This window comes from Gambusia affinis, linkage group LG02 (assembly GCF_019740435.1).
Source record: "Gambusia affinis linkage group LG02, SWU_Gaff_1.0, whole genome shotgun sequence".
Lineage (NCBI taxonomy): Eukaryota > Metazoa > Chordata > Actinopteri > Cyprinodontiformes > Poeciliidae > Gambusia > Gambusia affinis.
In genome coordinates, this window is record NC_057869.1 from 2,061,053 (window position 1) to 2,080,067 (window position 19,015).

Consider the following 19,015-nt stretch of genomic DNA (forward strand, 5'->3'; position numbering starts at 1 on the left):
TGTGTCTTCCATGTTGGGTCTTCCATGTTGGGTCGTCCATGTTGGGTCGTCCATGTTGTGTCGTCCATGTTGGGTCGTCCATGTTGTGTCGTCCATGTTGGGTCGTCCATGTTGGGTCGTCCATGTTGTGTCGTCCATGTTGGGTCTTCCATGTTGGGTCTTCCATGTTGGGTCGTCCATGTTGGGTCGTCCATGTTGGGTCGTCCATGTTGGGTCTTCCATGTTGGGTCTTCCATGTTGGGTCGTCCATGTTGTGTCGTCCATGTTGTGTCGTCCATGTTGTGTCTTCCATGTTGGGTCTTCCATGTTGGGTCGTCCATGTTGGGTCGTCCATGTTGTGTCGTCCATGTTGGGTCGTCCATGTTGTGTCGTCCATGTTGGGTCGTCCATGTTGGGTCGTCCATGTTGGGTCTTCCATGTTGTGTCGTCCATGTTGGGTCGTCCATGTTGGGTCTTTGGTTCATGTTAGCTGCAGCGTTTAGTTTTCCTGCTTTAGGTATTTGTATGTATTTGTTTCTCTAAAGGATATTTTTCTGAAATTTGAAGACAGAATACATGGAAATACATTTTGAAACCCTTCTGATGAGCGACGGAGCTTAAATATTCATCGCCTGCTCCACAGTCTAACACGGGTTTCAGATTTAGACATTCATTGTTGGAGGAGATTTCCATAATCGTAGGGATGAATGTGATGATGTTCTGGGTTCCTGTGGATGGCGGTGCTGTTTACCCAAAGTTATGGATGTGGGACAGTGAAGGTTACAGACATTAATCACAGCTGTTCGCTGCTTGTTCCTGTGCCAGACGGACCATTTCGCTGGACTTTGCGTCTACTTTGGCCACATGTCAAGACTTCCCTCCATCTTTAAATTCACTCCTGGAAATGGATAACTCTGCCCTCCTCCACACGGGGAAGAAGAGCCGGGATTTTTGACAGCGGCTCTGTGGGAAAGCAGACATGTTCTCTACTCTCCTCAGGGAACCCGGATTTGTAAGAAGACAGAACTGAAGCTCCAAATCCCAGACAGCGAGGTCCGCCGGGGAAACAGGACTCTGAAAACGCTCCAGAGTCTGCTTCCAGTCAAAGTGGGAAGATTCCAGATTCTCTTTCTGGAGTCTCCCTGACCTTTGCTACAAGGCATTTGAAACTGGTCTTTTATAAAAGTGATTAATTATCCTAAAAGGAGATTAGCCGACATCCTTCACTGGATCTGAACCAGGATCAAAGTATAAAGAAGGAAGTCAGCAGTTCAACACTCTTAAAGTCTCAGTTTGTGAATCTATTCTTCCCTTCTGGAGCATTTCATATATTCCTGTTTTCTCTGGAGCCTGGACTTTCCGGGTTCATTCCCACCAGCCCAGTTCAGTCGCTTTAATCCGTTTGTTCAATTTGATGGGAGAGACGTGAATCTGTAATCAACCAAACTATCGAACTCTGGTCCACCCACAAACCTGGGTCTGGCTTTGGAGCGGTTTTAATGCATATGTGAACACCAAACAGACCAGAGACTGCTCAAACAGCAGGAAGTGGACTACGGTGCAGGGCATTCTGGGTAAATACAACCAAAACAAATGTGCTAGCCTAGCGCTAGTGGGAGAAAAGAGGAATCCTCCGACCGCTAAAATCTGACGCCACTCCATTTTGTGAAGAAGGAAGTTGCACTCAGTGTTTTCCTCAAATGTCTTTGTCGTTTCCTTCAGTGGCTCTTGGTGCAGCGCCCCCACAGGCCAGGAGGGGAACAGGTTGGTTTGACTCAGAGCAGCTGGAGGTGGAGCAGATGATGAAGTTTATCTGGACTGTCGGCTGTGAAAACATCGTAGATCTCATCCTTCCTCTTCTAGGATTATGGTTTATGAGACACGACTTCCTGTCCAGCTGTACAGTGACAGGAAAGAGCTTTATGTGGAAATATTGAACCAGTTAGCATCAACTAAACACCGCCGCCTGCCTGAGCATTGTGTCCAGAGTTTCCATCATGAAGAGAGGAAATGACTCTGATATGAAGAGTCTGGACATGGTGAGCCGTTTTCTGGTTAAACTCTTTTCACGTCCCAGGAGACGCCGGCTGATGCAATCCTGCTGTCTGCAGCGTGTCGCTGTTTTCGACACGTGTTCCTGAGCGCTGTGGGGTTGTAGGGAGGCAGGCTGCTGTAGAGGTATGTGAGGAGGTTCTGTCTGTTTGTTTGATTATTGAGTGACGGGAGGCTCATGAGAGACGCGCCCCGCTCTCTCAGCTGGCGCCGCAGGGCTTCGAGGTCGACGGGATTAGCATTTTAAAACCTCTGCTCCTCTGATCTGCGGTAGGAGGGAGGCGCTGGAAGAAACGGGATCTTGGCGTGTTTCAGCTGCTCCTGGTCTCTTTGAAATGTGAACAGGGAGGAGAACTTCACCTGTCTCATCAAACACAGGGAACATCTACCTGATCTGATCTGAGTGTTTTCAGGAGGATGAAAAAGCTTCAGACACGTTTGGCTTCGCTCTAATTACACGTTCAGTTTGTGTAAACAGCGGAAAGTGATCTGCTTTTCCACCGGACTCAACTGAGCTGAATTAAAGGAAAGCTACCAAATGTAGCTCAAACAGCCTCAATCCTGTCTGTAGTGATGTCACAGTGTAAACTAAATATTTAGCTCCAAACTATTTATGTAGTCAGAGAAATATTTAGGTTATTTATAAATATTCCCAAGCTAAATATGTTGTCAGTTTTTAAACTAATTATTTAGCTCAATGCTAACTAAGTACTTAGTTCCAATCTGAGTATTTATCTGGTAAACTAAATGAAATATTCAGTTTGAAACTGTAACATGGTGAAAATAGGATGAAATCAACCCAGCAGTCCGGTGGAGAAAAGACGGATTCAAACTCCAGACCCCCGTTGTCTTAAAGAGACAGCGCAGCAATTCCAGCCCTGTGTAGCGCTTTGTCACATGACCGAATGCATAAAGGCTAACTGGATAAACATCAGGTAAAATGACTGATCTAATGCCTAAATGTTGACATTTTTCAACATTTCTGTCTGAGGTGAAGAAAGAGAAGAAGTGATTCTCCTGCAGTAAATAAAAAGGAGTGAGGCTGAGACCAGACGCTTTGATTGTCTCGGTGTGAAGCGATTCAAACCTGGCAGATTATTCTCTTTATTCTGCCAAACTAAACACCCAGCAGCTCACATGCAGAACCGCCTCAGACGTGGAGAACCAACCCAGATGAGATCAGACGTAATGAATGATGGAGGCAGGCGGGGCTCCCGTTCTCCGCTTTAAACTTTTACATTCTCACCTCAGAGCTGGATTCTTCTGGAAACCTAAAATCAATCCAGTAAACCAACCCAAATTATTTCTATTTTTTTCTAAATTGATTTTTATTTGTTGATCCAAAACCTTTTTTAAGACAGTGTATTGATGCCATTGTAAATAGAAAATAAAATAAAAGGCAGAGTATTTCCACCAGAAACTTCAGAAAAGTAGAGATTAATTTTCTAGAAAAAAAAAACAAGTTTCAAAATTAAAATATTTCCAACATTTGAAACAAAAAAATTTTTTTTACAGAAATGTACCCTCTTTTCTCTACAATGACACTTTGTATCCATCCATCATCCAGTTTTAGTTTATTTTAAATGTAAACGTTTTTGTGGAGAGCCGGTATCGTTCCTCTCCTCATCCTCTCCAGGTTTTCATCCAGCTACAGGAACTGAGGCTCCTGGTTGTTGTGTGTTTTACTGAAGCAGCTCATGTTTATATTATTGCCGTGTTAAACGTTCCCTCCATCTGCTTATGAAGCCATTCTTATCTCCACACACACTGCGCCACAAATCCCCAGAAATGAGTCGTAATCTGGGAAATCTGCTGCGGATTGAACACTTTCTGTTTGATTCGGTTCTCACCGGCTGCATTTTAATCCGGTTTCACTCAGAAACTGTCTCCTCTTGTTTTCAGGTCAGCCATTGTTTCACATCCATCAACGTTTCAGCTTCAGGTTTAACATAGACGTCACTTCTCGTCTCTGCAGAGCATGATGGGAGAAGACGATGGGATCTCCTCTGATCCTGAAGTGCTGTCATGTTGGTTCCTGTCAAACTTTGTTCTTTCTGCAGTCAGAACAGGAAAAACAAAAAAAATCCCTCCAGCTACATGAAGTGTTGACGGTCCTGAGCGTCTTTGTGTGGATTCATGGATCAGCTGCTTTAAGTCCTGAACCTACAGACTGACAGTTTCTGCTCTCAAACCGTCACTCAGCCTCTGAAGGTTGATCTCCCTCAAGATCCAAGAGGGAGAAACTGGAGATTTACTTCATCTTCCTCTCAAATAATCACCTTGATGACTGAAACCTGGACATGGTTGATTCTGAACAGTGTGTCCAGCATAAGCGTGTTCTGCTAATTACTCTTTCTGTCACGAATCTTATCCAAAAGATTTTATCTTTTCATTCAACCTGTAAACTGTCCTGAATTTACGAGCTTCAGAATTTCAGCCTCTGCTTTCCTCAACATCAGGTTTAAAATGAAGATTAAAATGTTCACGATCAAATCTAGGCTGATTTAAAGACCAGACAAGTAGTCAGTAACAAAACCAACTCTTCTTAATTGTAAGGGTGTTTTCACCCCCAACAGTTCGGTAGACTCGGTTTGGTTGGCAACATTTGTTACATTTTGAGCTGCTGTGGTCAGACGAACCAAACTAGTTGAGAAACCTGTTGCCCTCCTGGCCTGTGGGGGCGCTGCACCAAGAACCACTGAAGGAAGCGACACAAAAACCTCTGAAGAAAGAAAAACTGAGCTCAACTTCCTTCTTCACCAAATGTAAAATGGAGGCGTCAGATTTTAGCGGTTGGAGGATTTATCTTTTGCTTTTGGCTAAAGACCACGACCCATTTCTCCTGCTAGCGCTAGGCTAGCATGTTTGTTTTGGCTGTATTTACCCAGAATGCTGTGCTGTAGTCCACTTTCAGCTGTGAGGAAGCAGCGGTCTCCGGTCCGCGTGGCGTTCACATATCCATTCAAACCGAACCAGATTAGAACTCGATTACTCATTCACACCTCCACAAACGAACCAAAGTTTCTAGACAAACGAACTGGAGTTGATTAAAGTGAACTGAACAGGGCTGATGTGAATTATTTGTCCGTTTTTCTACTTTTATTTGTGTTGTTTTTATTAATATTTATGTGACTTGCATGCAGAGCCTCCTTTGCTTTCACACTGCAGAGAAATGTCAGAGTTGTTTCTCAGCGCGGCTCCTCACGGCTGTGACATTTGGCTCCTCGTTACTTTCATCTACGGCTCCTTATCTCTTCTTACAGCAGGTCGGCCCCACTCTGTGATTCTGTCGCCGTTATCAGGTGCCAGTCGGACTGGATGAACACGCGTGAAGAAGGAAAATATGCAGAAACAGCCTCTGCTGAGAAGGAAAGCAAAATATGCAACCATTCAGAAAGCTGATCACCCGTCTGGTTAAGGATCAGAAAACCTTCAGTGGGAAAAGAAAAGCTCTGCTGCATGAATCTCATGAGCTTTTGTTGTTGTTTTGTTATTAAACTTTATTCCACTTGAGGCCAGAACCAGATGTTTCAGTAAACAACCATCAGCTGGTTTCTCTTCTGCAGCTCAAGAACAAACATGAAACCATTTGGTTCCAGCAGTGATGTGAAGAGAATAAATTAAAAAATGAGTTTCATTTCTTTGGTTACAGACATTCACCTGCACTGGACTGGAGTGGAAACCTTTTCTGTGCAGAGTACCATTCGCTACGTCTCCTAGGTTTCTCATTGACGTCTTCTGGCTTTTCTTGATAAACTTCGTTAAGAGTTCAAACTCCAGTTCGTTTACCCAGAAAGCCCGGTTCGTTTGGGGAGGCCTGAATAATCGACTTCTGGTGCGGAGCAAAAAGATGAACTCTGGTCCAGAACAGCTGAAGATGTTTTCCACCCGTCTGTAACTTCATCTGAACTTCATCTGAGGACGAAAAGATTAAATCCAACTGAACCTGTCGATACGATTCAGTTATCAATCTCAGATTCTCACGCCGTTAGGAAAGAAACTTTAATTCAAAATATGCATCATGTCGTATTCGTTTAAAACTTTCTCAAAAGATAAATATCCTTCTGTCAGATGAACATTTTAACATGAAATGTACAATTATGACTGTCATGATATCGAGTTTGATGGACGATAAATTGTCCCAGAAGTTATTGAGATAAACAATGATATTGTTGATTTGAAATCATTTTCATGTAACATAACAGTAATGACACAGAAATGCACCAAAATATCCTCTTTAAATTCTAACGAGCATTTAACGCTGGATATTTAAAATATCCAAAATAAATAAACAAAACAACAAATAAAATGAATTCAGATTTGAGCTCTGTGAAGTTCTGCTGATGCTTCAAAAGTTTAAGTCGACCAATCAGACGCCAGCCTCAAGCACAGAGCGAGTCCATCAGCAGGAGGATCGATGTTTTTATCACATCACAGGTTAACCATCCAACAAAGAAATGAAACAATGACAGAAAGAGAGATTGACCTCTGACCTGACAGGAAAACTGTCTACAGGTGTTTCTGTTTCCTCTGAACCAGCAGGAACAGCTGCGCAGCGTAGCATCATTTAGCACAGCTGAGAGAAAAAACTCAACGTTCCTCCAGCTGTCAGTCAAAACGCCTCTTTCCTGACTCACTCATCAGACGTTATTCAACTGGATTAGCTACGATGAGAGCTGGCAGGAACAGCAGAACGTCCTCTTTGGTTGTTTTTCCTTCTGAAGACGTGAAAACCTTTGATCAATGTAAGAAATTACAGAAGCAACTCGCTGCTAATCTGCTCTTTGGGAGAGCAGAGGGAGTCGGATGATTAATTAGTCCGGGCGCCTAATTACCCACGCTGCTCTGCAAACTCGCTGGTGCATGACTCGTCCTGTTTGGTGTTTTTACGCCGTCGATATCGAGATGCAGGAAACACAGCGTAGCGTTAACTGCTCATTAAAGGCACTTTAATGACAACAAATTGGAGGCTAAAGAAATATCAGAGATTAGCGTACTGCAGGCGGCTGCTAGCTTTCAGCTCTGCAAAACGTTTTAAACACCTGAAGGTTTCAGGTGTTTAAAAGACTTCATGTGACCAATCGTTACTGAGGACCTTCACACTGTCGCCCATTTCCACATTTCACTTATTAGCTTCTATAAATTTACTACATTATTTCTGAAAGCTCAGACTTCATGTCAACCTTTCCTTACTGACTAAAAGGTTAAAGGAAACAGTCCAACGCGGAGTTTACTTGGTTACACATAAACACGGATCAGAAATGAGTTCTGGCTGGTCCAGAATGAGGAGGGATTCACCTGAGTGGTAAATGGACTCAGATCTCAGATCGGTTGGAAACTGCAGCCAAACGACTGAGAGACCCGCTGAGCCAGAGGGAAAGGTACCATCAGAACGGAGCAGCCAGGGTGAAAAATAACAGACTGCACGGTTTTAAAACCAAGATTGCTTTCTGGATCTTTCCTGAACTTTCTCAGAACCTTTCTAGAACTTCCCAGTAGTCTTTGGAAATGAAGACTACTGGTATCACATAAGTATTCCTCTAGTTCTGTTACAAATCCAGGTCAGTAGCTTAATGGACCCTGAAAAGAAAGACCCACAAAAACCACCTGATAATTTCAAAGAACGTACTTCAGTAACTTTTTGGTGAAAATGTACTTTTACTCCACTGTGCTTTTTACTTTTACTGTTGAAGAAGTGCTGCTCTTACTTCAGTGCAGGTTTCGGTGCTCTGCCCCTCTGGGCGGATCTGATGTCGTTTCCCACACAACTGGTGTCGGCTGCAGTGATTAGCGGCTGCTTTGCATAAAATAAATCAGGTTTAAGACGGCATTTTGGAAGAGGAGGAATTTAAAATGAGAAGAAATGAGCTCTGCTGAGAGTATTCACCCACGTTGAGCGGATGTTTGGGAACGTTTAGAGGTTGTTCGCTCTGATGAGTTTGTTTTGCATCTGGTGTGGAGCAGGTCATCCCGCTCTGCCCACCAGGAGCAGCAGAACAAAGTTCAGGCCCGTTCACCGGCGGCCCGGTTCTGTGTGGGAGGGTGTAGGGAGGAGGAACCGACTGGCTGCCAGCTGGGAGGAAAGTTTCAGATCCTCCACTTTGAAACCAAATCATTTCTATCGGTAAACTTTATTCTGATAGAAACGACTTCAGTCCATCAATTTTACAGTTTAGAGAGGAGAAAAGGCAAATAGAGAAACCGGCCGAATCAGAACCAGGAAGTAGAATCAGCAACAGGAAGTAGAATCAGAACCAGGAAGTAGAATCAGCATCAGGAAGTAGAATCAGAACCAGGAAGTCGAATCAGCCACAGGAAGTCGAATCAGCAACAGGAAGTAGAATCAGCCACAGGAAGTAGAATCAGCAACAGGAAGTAGAATCAGCAACAGGAAGTAGAATCAGCAACAGGAAGTCGAATCAGCAACAGGAAGTAGAATCAGCCACAGGAAGTAAGTTGGATAGTAATTACACTTTTAATTTAGACAATTTTTGGAGTATTTTTGTACTTTCTTAGTTTTATTTGAGTTATTTTATTTTATCTCTGGTTTTACTTCAGTATAATTTCTGGATTTTCTACCCACTGAATGAAAAACAAACAAGATTTAATTAAAAATTTACCAGACAGTTTTTAACATTTCAAACTGATTTTAAACATTTTCTTTTACCTGATGTTGTTATTTTTTGTTACTTATATGAATTGTTGTCACTTCGGTCCTTAAAATGCCAAATTTTCCTCTTAACTTTATATTTTGGTCTTTCAGCTGATGTAAATTTTAAATACTAAATAATTGATAATTTGTTACTTTTTACCAAATATTTTTTTTGATTGGAACTTTTTACTTTTACTTGAATTACTTACATAAAAGTAATTCAGGATTATACAAAACTTTCCACTTAGGTTTATATTTTGGTCCATCTAATTATGTAAACGTTAAATATTAAAATATTGATTATTTGACCCGTCACTCAGGACTTGAGCAGCTTTTTTACCAAACATTTTTTACCTTTACTGGGGTAAATGTCTGGCTCTCTGCCCTCCTCTCCATTCTGGCTGTAGCCTGATTTCATGGCAACAACAAAAAACCAAACAAACTGCAAATGCTCATTTAGTCCAATTCAATTAAGTGTACAGGAAATCCAATTACAGTTTGTCAGCACTAATCTGGGGCTGGCATTCTTCATAGTGTTGTTTGCCAGCGAATTATTGCTCCTTTCCAAGCTTTGACTCCCATTAAACCCTTGTTGATGCTGCACATTCAAGAGGCCACAGGCGCTAATTCAATTAGACAAATACAACCTCTGGAGTGCGCCGCGCTGGAGGCTGGAGCCGGCCGCCGGATGGAGAGACTCTGGTGACTCCTTTCACCTCCTCAGCTGTCATTCCTGCAGAAAGATGAAAGCATAATTAATGTTTTCTGGGGTCTGAATCCACTAATAGATACAGAGGCGCAGCGAGGCGCTGCGAGGCTGAAGCATCAGAGGAGAGCGGCGGCTGAAACGAGAGCCTGACGAGGTTACTGGGATTAATGACAAACATGTTTACTGCTGCTGTTACAATACAGAGAATTAATCGTAATCTAGTTCACAGTGAAACAGTCACAGACTAAGAAGTAGATTAAATAACACAAACATTTAATGAAGCTCATAGTTTAAAAACTCTTCAAATTGGGGCTTATTGGGAAACATGTTGTGTAGGATCCATATTATAAATACCAAAAATGCTTTTGTTGATATTAAAAATGTATAAATAATTCATAATAAAATAATTCATTCAATGTGGGAATAATTTAAGATTTAAATGTTTGAAGGTTGATGGGAGGAGATCATAAGAGCTTATATTTCCAACCAGCTTCTTTTCAAACTAATAATGTAAAATTGTATGATTACTTGTTTTGTTAATTTTTATTGTTTATTCAAACTAAATAAAGGATTTAAATGCAGTGGAGTACCAGGGCCGTACTGAGAGGAAATAATGATTAGTCTTTACTCTTGTATCATTCAAACTTTATTCCTATAATATTATGACTTTATTCTCGTACTTCTCATGTGACGTAACTGGCAGCCATCTTGGTAGGTGGTTGCTATGACAACAGTAAACAAGCTACGAACGTAGAACTAGCTCTGGCTTCATTCTTACGTAACTTATCAACAATATAAATACATCACAACTATTACTGGATCACAGTTTCTCAGTACTTTACCAACCTCTGTGTAAAACTAAGATGAATATCAGATACTGAACCAACTAGCAAAATTAGCTTAGCTCATGTAGCTTTAATCTGCTAGCCAGACACCTTGTTGTTCAGGTGAAGAGTTTGTTCTTCACAATCTGTTGAAACTTTGAATGTTTCATTGGTCAGAAGTGTCGATGTGTTTCCTTGGCTGCTTTTTGCACAAGATGGAGCGGATCATTTCCAGTTTAGTGAACGACATTTATATTTTCAGATTTATAGATTTATAGATTTATGATTGCTTGATGTGCTTCACCTCTTTGATTGTTTTTAGAAAGTTTTTCAGAAATATCTTTTGGTTTTATTGATTTTAACCCCAAATCTATAATTTAGTGTCTAACGTCACTGCAACAAGCTGCTGCCCCCTGCTGTCCAACCTTTCACCTGAGTTTTTATTTTTGCTAAGTAGCTCCCACGTTGCGTAGATGTTATATTTATTGACATTTTAAAACTTTGAATTGACTTGACAGCTGAACAGAAACAGAGCAGCTAAGGGCGTATTTTAATTTGCTCCATCGCAGCGTGTGTGGGCGGCGCCGCGCAGCTGCAGGGTCGGACGGATCCTTTGTTTGTCTCACATCTCCAGTTGACAGCAGCGGGGGAGCCTGGTGGGAGAGAGGCCACAGCAAAACTAATTCCCTGTAAAATTAGAGGTTTCTGCTGCCTGAAAATTGTTCTCAAACACAGACTGGTTGAAAAGCTTCTGGGCTGAGAGAAAACAACAAGAGCACCTGGTTGTTGTGTTATTTCCCCCATTCTGGAGCGAACGAGTCGCCGCTCCCACCTGACCGACAGGAAGCTGATGAAGCGCTCCGCAGGGGGTCGGCCGTGGCCTCCAGAGGAAATAAATGCTAATCATCTTTCATTTGAGCCTCGTTTGTCTGTGTTGTCGGTACGTTTCCTGAATGAGAATGTAGAATCATGGGCTGTTTTTGTAATCAACACAATTTCCCGCCACAGCCTTGACAGCGAAGGACCTGTGAAGATCACCTTTGTCCTCCTTTGATGTTTCTTCCTATTTCTTCCTCCTGAAGAGCAAAACCTCCAAGAAAAACAGAAAGAAAACAACATGTTTCATGTACTACCTTGTATATCTAGTGTACTTCCCCACCTTAGTTTCTGTTTTGCTTTTTTGGTAACAATTAAATATTTTATATCAAAGACAGTTTTAGATAAATATATTAATCAGCCTTCAGAGTTATGAATGAAGGCAGCTGGATTGTGAAGTGGACTACTGAGCATTCTGGGTAAAAACAACTAAAACAAACATGCTAGCCCTGCGCTAGCGGGAGAAATGGCTCCTGGTCTTTAACCAAACACTAGAGAGAAATCCTCCAACCACTAAAATCTGGTTTTAGTGGTAAGCAAAAACTTTTTTCCATTTTTACTTACATTCTGTGTCGTTTCCTTCAGTGGCTCTTGGTGCAGCGCCCCCACAGGCCAGGAGGGGAACAGGTTGCTCTAGGGGTTTGATTGGTTTGACTCAGTGAGGTGAGAAAGATTTTTATAGAAGAGCGATGGATTCAACACGTTGGAAAGACTCAGCTTTTAAAATGAACTGATCTCAGTGATGCTCTGGAGGAGCCCGCTCTTCGTTGTCCAAAAGAACCAAACAAACCGTCATCCTCACACCACTTCCTGTTGTCTTCTGTGTTTTTGAATCTAGCAACATCCGGCTGTTGATCACATGACTCGTGATGCGAACAAAGTGGTTCGATACGCCTGAAAAATCGCCACTGCAAAAACCTTTTATCCATAAATATGAGTTAAAATTAGTCTTTTGGGCGTGCTGTGGTGGCGTAGGGGATAGCGTGACCCACATTTGGAGGCCTTCAGTCCTCGACATGGCGGATGCGGGTTCGATTCCCGGACCCGGCCGACGTTTGCCGCATGTCTTCCCCCTTTCCTGTCAGCCTACTTTTGAATAAGGGACAGTAGAGCCCATAAAAAGACCCCCTGGTGGGGAAAAAATAATAATTAGTCTTTCTTTTAGGTAAATTTATTTTCCTAATTCCAATTTTTACAATTCTATGGTTAATACAAACACAGTCAATGTTGGACGAGAAGCTAGGAGTTCTCTTCCAACATCAGTGTCTGACCTCATGAATGCATTTCTGGGGAAATGATCCAAAATCCCCATAAACATAAAAACTGAAGAGCTGAAGGTGTTTTAGGTGTGGATGACGTCATATTATGGGATATCAGCTCTCGAGTAAGATGAGCTCATTGAGTTCATTTGTGTATCGGGAGATGAGCCAATAGTTTTGGGTTAGTCTGTTGCTATAGCAACAGAGTGTAGAAAAAGTCCTTCTTATTATTTTAGTTAAGCAAAACTTATTTGCGTTTCATTTTGAAGTTTTTACAACAGAATAAAACTAATTCTGTTTTTTTTTCATGTTATTTTTATTCATATCTGAAGCCAATCTGATTAACAATAAACCCCCAACACTGTTGTTTTTAATGAATTATCAAAACTTTGCTTTTTAATTTTGAAGTTTTTCCTAAATAGATGATTTACATATTTGTGTTTTTGCCAAAATCCTTTTAAACCCACAACTTGTTTTATAAGAAACCAACCTGAGCTGGATGCAGCCCGACATAAATAAAACAACTGCAGCGGCCCAGAGCATTAAAACGATCAATATTTTTATAATTTATGACAAGAATCAATAGTTCTATCCCAGCGCTTCTCTCCTGAATATTATTTCCAGTTACTCTCTTTCTTTTGTGGGACCAGATGAGTCTTCCCTGAGGTATCGGTGTTAGAGGAATCGCCTATAGGTCGATGGGAATCGATCTGCCTCATTATTTCTCTGCATCGGACGCTCACCTCGGCCATTAACGGCTAAATAAAAACCAAACGGTCAGAGTCTCTAACGTCCGGACGCTCCTCACTGCCCTCCGTCTCCTTTGCTGTTCAAAAGCAGCAGAGCTTCATCGACTTTTAGTTTAAGTGGAGGTCCTCGTGTTTGTGTGAATTACCGGGTGTTTTAGTCCTGGAGCTCAGAGAGGAGGCCGGACGGTCGATGGCGCCCAGAGGCGACTGACGGCTACAAGAAACTCTGAGGCACTAGGAGAGGGAAGAGCACCGGAGTGACAGGATGGAAAATAAACAAGGAGTTTTCTGCCAAACAAATCTGAGATTTTGAAATCAATCGCAAAATTTTTTTTTTTTTTTTAGCAAATTCTTGATTTTTTAAACTCAGAAATTTTCTAGAAAAAGCAAAATTTCTGAGCTGCAAAAGTCAAAAATCGTGAGAACAGAAAACGCAAAAATTTCCAATAGTTTTGTAGAGAGTTACTGAGGTTCATTTTAAAAATTCACATATTTTTCAAGCAAATTTTCCAGGTCAATAATTTCCAAGTTTGTTCTAGAAAATGTACGAGGTTCATCTCTAACTTTCTGATTCTTTTCTTGAAAATTTACAACTCTTCAACTTTTACATTTTCAAGATTTTCTAGGAAATTCCTGAATTTTTTTCAAGCAACTTTTCGAGCTCAGAAATGTCCATGATTTTTTGTTTAATCTGAAATAGATCTCTAATTCTTTTAATTGTTTTCTAACAAAGTTTTGACTTTTCAAGCTCAAAAATGAACAAATTTGTACTTTTTCCTTTGAATTATTTTGTTAAAAACGTGGACAGGATCTGGAAAACGTGGACAGGATCTGGACAACGTGGACAGGATCTGGAAAAGGTGGACAGGATCTGGAAAAGGTGGACAGGATCTGGAAAACGTGGACAGGATCTGGACAACGTGGACAGGATCTGGAAAACGTGGACAGGATCTGGAAAACGTGGACAGGATCTGGAAAACGTGGACAGGATCTGGACAACGTGGACAGGATCTGGAAAACGTGGACAGGATCTGGAAAACGTGGACAGGATCTGGACATCGTGGACAGGATCTGGACATCGTGGACAGGCGTCTACAAAATATTTTGATTACATGTCAACATGACAGACTGAAGCAACAGGGAAAACAAACAAATCTGTGCGCATTGTTTTCTAAATAATGTGAAAAACTTATAATTTGAGAGCAAATCAGAACAAGATATTTTTTGAGGTGGAGTTGAGAAACAATGATATGATACAAAAACTAAAATAAACATCAGGAGGAAATTTGAAACTAAAGCATAAATTTTCCCACACTAGTATTGATGTTTTGGATCAATCAATAAAAATAAAATGTTGATTTATCTTTAACTTGAAGGAATTATATTTATTTTATAACCTGATGAATGCATATTTCTGCAACAGAAACAAGTGAAGGTTTGGGCTTCTGTGTTTCTGCTGCAGTTTGCATCATTTTTGCCGTGAGATAAAGCTGACAGCTGTAATATGTGACAAATTCTCCACTATTCCTGCAGTGTTATGTGTGCAGCAAGATAAGAAGTTTAATTTGAGATAAATCTGAGCAGCACAAAGCCACTTTAAGGTGTGGGGAGTCGGATAAACACATCTGAAGATGGGGAAGGTGGCGATAAGCTTGACGTGTTGCGTCGTGATCTGGCTGGAAAAGTGGGAGATGATAAGAAACATGAAAGGAAAGTGACTCCAGGGCAGATTCCTCAACGGGAAGCGTGTCACCGGCGGAGATACTGAACATCCCCGGCGACGGAGGAGCGTTCCTGATGGGCTCAAGGTGACAAACAATCAAATAAAACCCTGAAGAAAGCAACATTAAATAACTTACCAGCAAGAAAACAAAACACAAGATGTTTTCTTCAACAAATTCATGAGATTTACTGCTGTTGTTCCAACTCCGACAGCAGATTAGCACTTCCTGTCTGCAGCTGGACCAACGAATGTAATAAATAATTACTAGTCTTTATTCACCTTTTCTTTTGATGCATAAATATAGAAAAATCTAAAATATTTAAATCTCTTTATACTGATTTAAGTTGGGTTTTTATTGTCATATTGTGCAAAACACAATTTCACAACTTCAGTGTTCCAGTTAAATAAGAAACGCAATTAAATCACGTAAATACGTTTGTTCACGTGATAAGTTATTAAAAGTCATGCATTGCCATTTCCTGTTGTCCTCTTTGTCGTCTCCATCAGTAGTAAAATCCAGTAGAGATTTTCTTTAAGTGAAACATTGTCTTTACTTGGGGATTTCACCCAAATTTTGTTGTATAATCTTTTGTTATTAGAATAAGAATAAATATTCTATTGTATTCTTCAGAAAACTAACTTATTTAATTCATTTTTGTCATAATTTATGTTTAGTGAAGGCGAGCCAAATGCAGAAAGGTTGAGGCAGGAAATGAATCTGAAGAAATAATAAAATAATAATTAAAAAAAAAAAAAAAAAAAAAAAAACTAACAAAAAAGAAGAAGGGAGCACAGGGAGCCAGAGGAGAACAAAAACCAGAAATCCAGGAAGATTAGACAGTGGGACATCACAACATCATTACAACATGGAACAAATGACTCATCAGATTTATCAGATTTATTATATTGATCAGATTTATTATATTGATTAGATTGCTAAGTAGAAACAGGTTGCAGGTGTGAGAAGAGAGAGAAAGTGGCACCGGGGCGAGAGAGCACACAGGAGTCTAATAAATGAATCTAACACTAAAATATGACGAGACAAAAGGAACATAATAAAACTAGAATCACCAAACTAAAGCAGGAACAAGAAAGAAATAATGATGAAACTAGAATCAATCAATAAAACGTCCCAACATTTTGAGATTTGTTCTGATTTTATAATCAGTAAATCCTGGTAAATCTCAGACTTTTTTGATGCGTAAACAAACTAAAAGTGGATGAAAAGACGGATTTTAGATCCTGTTTAATTTGTTTGGTCTGATCGTGCCGAAGCCCAAGATTAAAAATCAGAGTGAAGATGAGGTGAGGCGAGTTAAATGGAGTGTTTTTCTTAAGCCGGTCGGCGCTTTCATCCTGAGTGGCGTCCAGTTACGGACAGCAGCCTGATCGGCGCTGCAGGCGGGGGGCCTGGCGTCCAGGCAGACAGCCGCTAAGTGATGGAGCTGCAACCTGCCAAGGTGGGGAAGCCTTTAAACTTTTAGAGAATTGCTTTCTCTGCTGCCGCACAACAAGCTGTGATAAATGAGACCTGAGCGCGGCGGCGGCGGTTGGAGCTTAAATGGAGAAGTTTGACTTGTTTTGGTTCTCAGACGCTGAAGAATCAGGACAGAAAACCTGAACTTTTCATTCTCTAACTTTGTGAATCCCACTTTTCATCAGTTATTTGCGTCTGAAAGAGTTTGAGACGTTTCTGTTGAGGACGTGGGCGAGAGGCCGCCGACAACGCTTCGCCTTCCTGTGAATAATCTCCATCTGTTGTTTTTGTTGGTTCCCAGTTCGCAAGCAGCTTCAAGGATTTTCACATAAACACATAAAGACGAGATGAGACGCTGTTCTGTGGCTGAACGATTAAACCTGCAAACTTTCACCGCTGTGAAGCGTTTCTGGTGATTAAATGTTTTACTTTACAACCAACAGCAGCAGAACAGTTTCACTTCACTTCTAAATTAAATCCAGTATTATAAAGTACTTAAATTATTGTGCAAGTTTACTGTACAACTCTTATTAACCTGGTGTCAATCCATTCTGCTACATTTGTGCAGCAAAAAACAGTTTGTGTTGCTTTTTTGACGATATTATTGAACCAACCAGACTCACCACTTTATTGTAATCCCACAAAATTGGTGCCAATTCTGACACCCATATTCAGAAACTGACAGTTTTGTTGCACAGAAAATGCAACATATTTTTTTTTATTTGTGCTGCTTTTGCTTTGAAGGTTTAAATGAAAGTGTAAAGGTCAAAAGGTCAACCAGACTCCCCACTTTAACCAAATCAAACTAAATTGTTGTCAAACATTTGTGCTATGTTTCTGCAGCACAAATTTTAGTTTGCGCTGCATTCATTTTAATATTAATACATGCTTCCAGAGATCAGGAAAGGTCAACCAGCTCCCCACCTTCTTCAGATCAGAAAAATGATGTCAGATAATTCTGCTACGTTTGTGCAGCAAAGATTTTGTGCTGCAGCAGAGCTTGAAAGTCAAAGATTGAAAGTTAGAAGGACAATCTTTTTGACCTCACACTATTCAGATCCAATTAAATTTTCTAGCATTCATGTTACGTTTGGGTAGCAAAATTTTCATTTGTGCTGCATTTTAAAGATATTAAATGTTTCCAGAGGTCATGAAAGGTCAACAAGCCCCCCACCTCATTCCTCAAAACAGACAAGTTAGGTGTCAAAAAACCCGGCTACGTTTGTGCCGCAAAATATTATTTTGCGCTGCCTTATATTTTAAAGGTCAAAACCAAATAAAATGAAATTTTCAAGCATTTCAGCAGCAAAAGAAATTGGTGTCAAATGTTGTGCAGCAAAAACTTTCCTTTATGCTGCCATCATTGTAAAGATATTAATGAATGCTTCCAGAGGTCAATAAAGGTCAACCCCCCACCTTCTTTGAATCAAACAAATTTGGTGTCAATCAACTGAGCCACAGCACACATTCATATATACATAATATTTAATATTACAACTATATATTTGGAATACTTTGACTTTACTCTCGTCATATTATGAGTTTATCCTCAGAATTAGTTTTTTAATTGTTTAATTTGTCTTGTCCTAAAACTCTGTTACTGTTTGAACTTATTTCCACCTGTTTCCATCATCTTGATCTTTATTTATTAGACTTTGTATCTCAGATTGTGAATATAATGAAGCATTTATGATCAGTTGCCATCGACCCGACCGAGTGCTGATAAATCTGAGGCATCTTCGCTCCTCATTGATATCCTGGGTTTCTGTAACCGTCCTCCTTTCTGACTCTCCTCCAAAACAAATCCATGAAACCTAAAAAAATCCTGGATTCAGGAGAGAAATAATAATAATAGAAAGAAACGCCTGCAGCCAAATCCACATGTATGTACTTTGGGGGTTCAGCCTGTGTGCTCATTGATCCTCTGAGCGGAGCGGCGCAGCAACGTGGGAGCTGGAATCAATGGAGCGGGAAATTAGCCCTTAATTAAGAAGTATTTGTATTCTAGTCGCCCTTCGCCGCCGGAGGAGACACCTGTGTGCATAGCAACCGCAACCTGACACAGGAAACTACATGATTTATGAGGAAATACAGATAAAAACCCGACATTTAGAGAGAGAGAAACTCAAATAGAAATCATGCCTGGATTTGTTGGTTTGTAAATGTGTCTGTTTTCAGCTAAAAGTGTGTAAAAAAACAACTTTCACAAAAGAAAAACTGAAAAGTGTGGTGTGCATTTATATTCAACCATCCTGAGTCAAATGTTTTAAAAACTTTTCACTGATTCTTCTACTCAAAGTAACGTTTTTACAACATATTCTCTCTTTGACTCAGGTCTAGACTTTGACTAAGCCACTTCAACACGATTCGGCTTTGAGCTAAACCGTTCCACTGTAGCTCCGTCGGCACAGTTTGGACCCAGAATGAAAACCACAACCCAGGAAAAGCTAAACAGTTTTTACTGTAACAAGTTTTTAGCAGTTCTGTTTTACGTCTGACTGTAAAGAAATGACTGGCAGGAAAACCAGGAAACATTGTGTAAGCAGGAAGTGAATCACCTGACAGAGGTTGTTTACCTGGAATTCCTTTACAGTGATTCAGTCCGTGATGATCTTTAATCCTCTGCAGTAAGAGAGGAAAATCTGGCCGTTTACTGGGGATTGTTCCGCCCGCGGGATCATATGAAAACCATAGAAAATGACATTTTAAACTCTG

General features: G+C 40.7%; 1 protein-coding gene across 8 annotated transcripts in view; it reads left to right on the forward strand.

Annotated features, from left to right (window-relative positions):
* LOC122824458 overlaps positions 1 to 14,404 on the forward strand; it is a 65,523-nt gene extending 51,119 nt beyond the window's left edge. For 3 of the 8 annotated variants that reach the window (XR_006369520.1, XM_044105198.1, XM_044105190.1), the window contains one exon: positions 13,909 to 14,404. Coding sequence is in view for 3 of the 8 variants with exons in the window: in XM_044105190.1 (XP_043961125.1) it covers positions 13,909 to 14,208 (300 nt within the window). In the remaining 5 variants the exon portion in view is untranslated. Of the gene's footprint in view, positions 1 to 3,933; positions 4,324 to 13,908 lie in introns of those variants that run through there. The other 5 variants (XM_044105205.1, XM_044105181.1, XM_044105215.1 and 2 more) reach the window with 3 other exon arrangements.
* Positions 14,405 to 19,015: the final 4,611 nt, after the last annotated feature.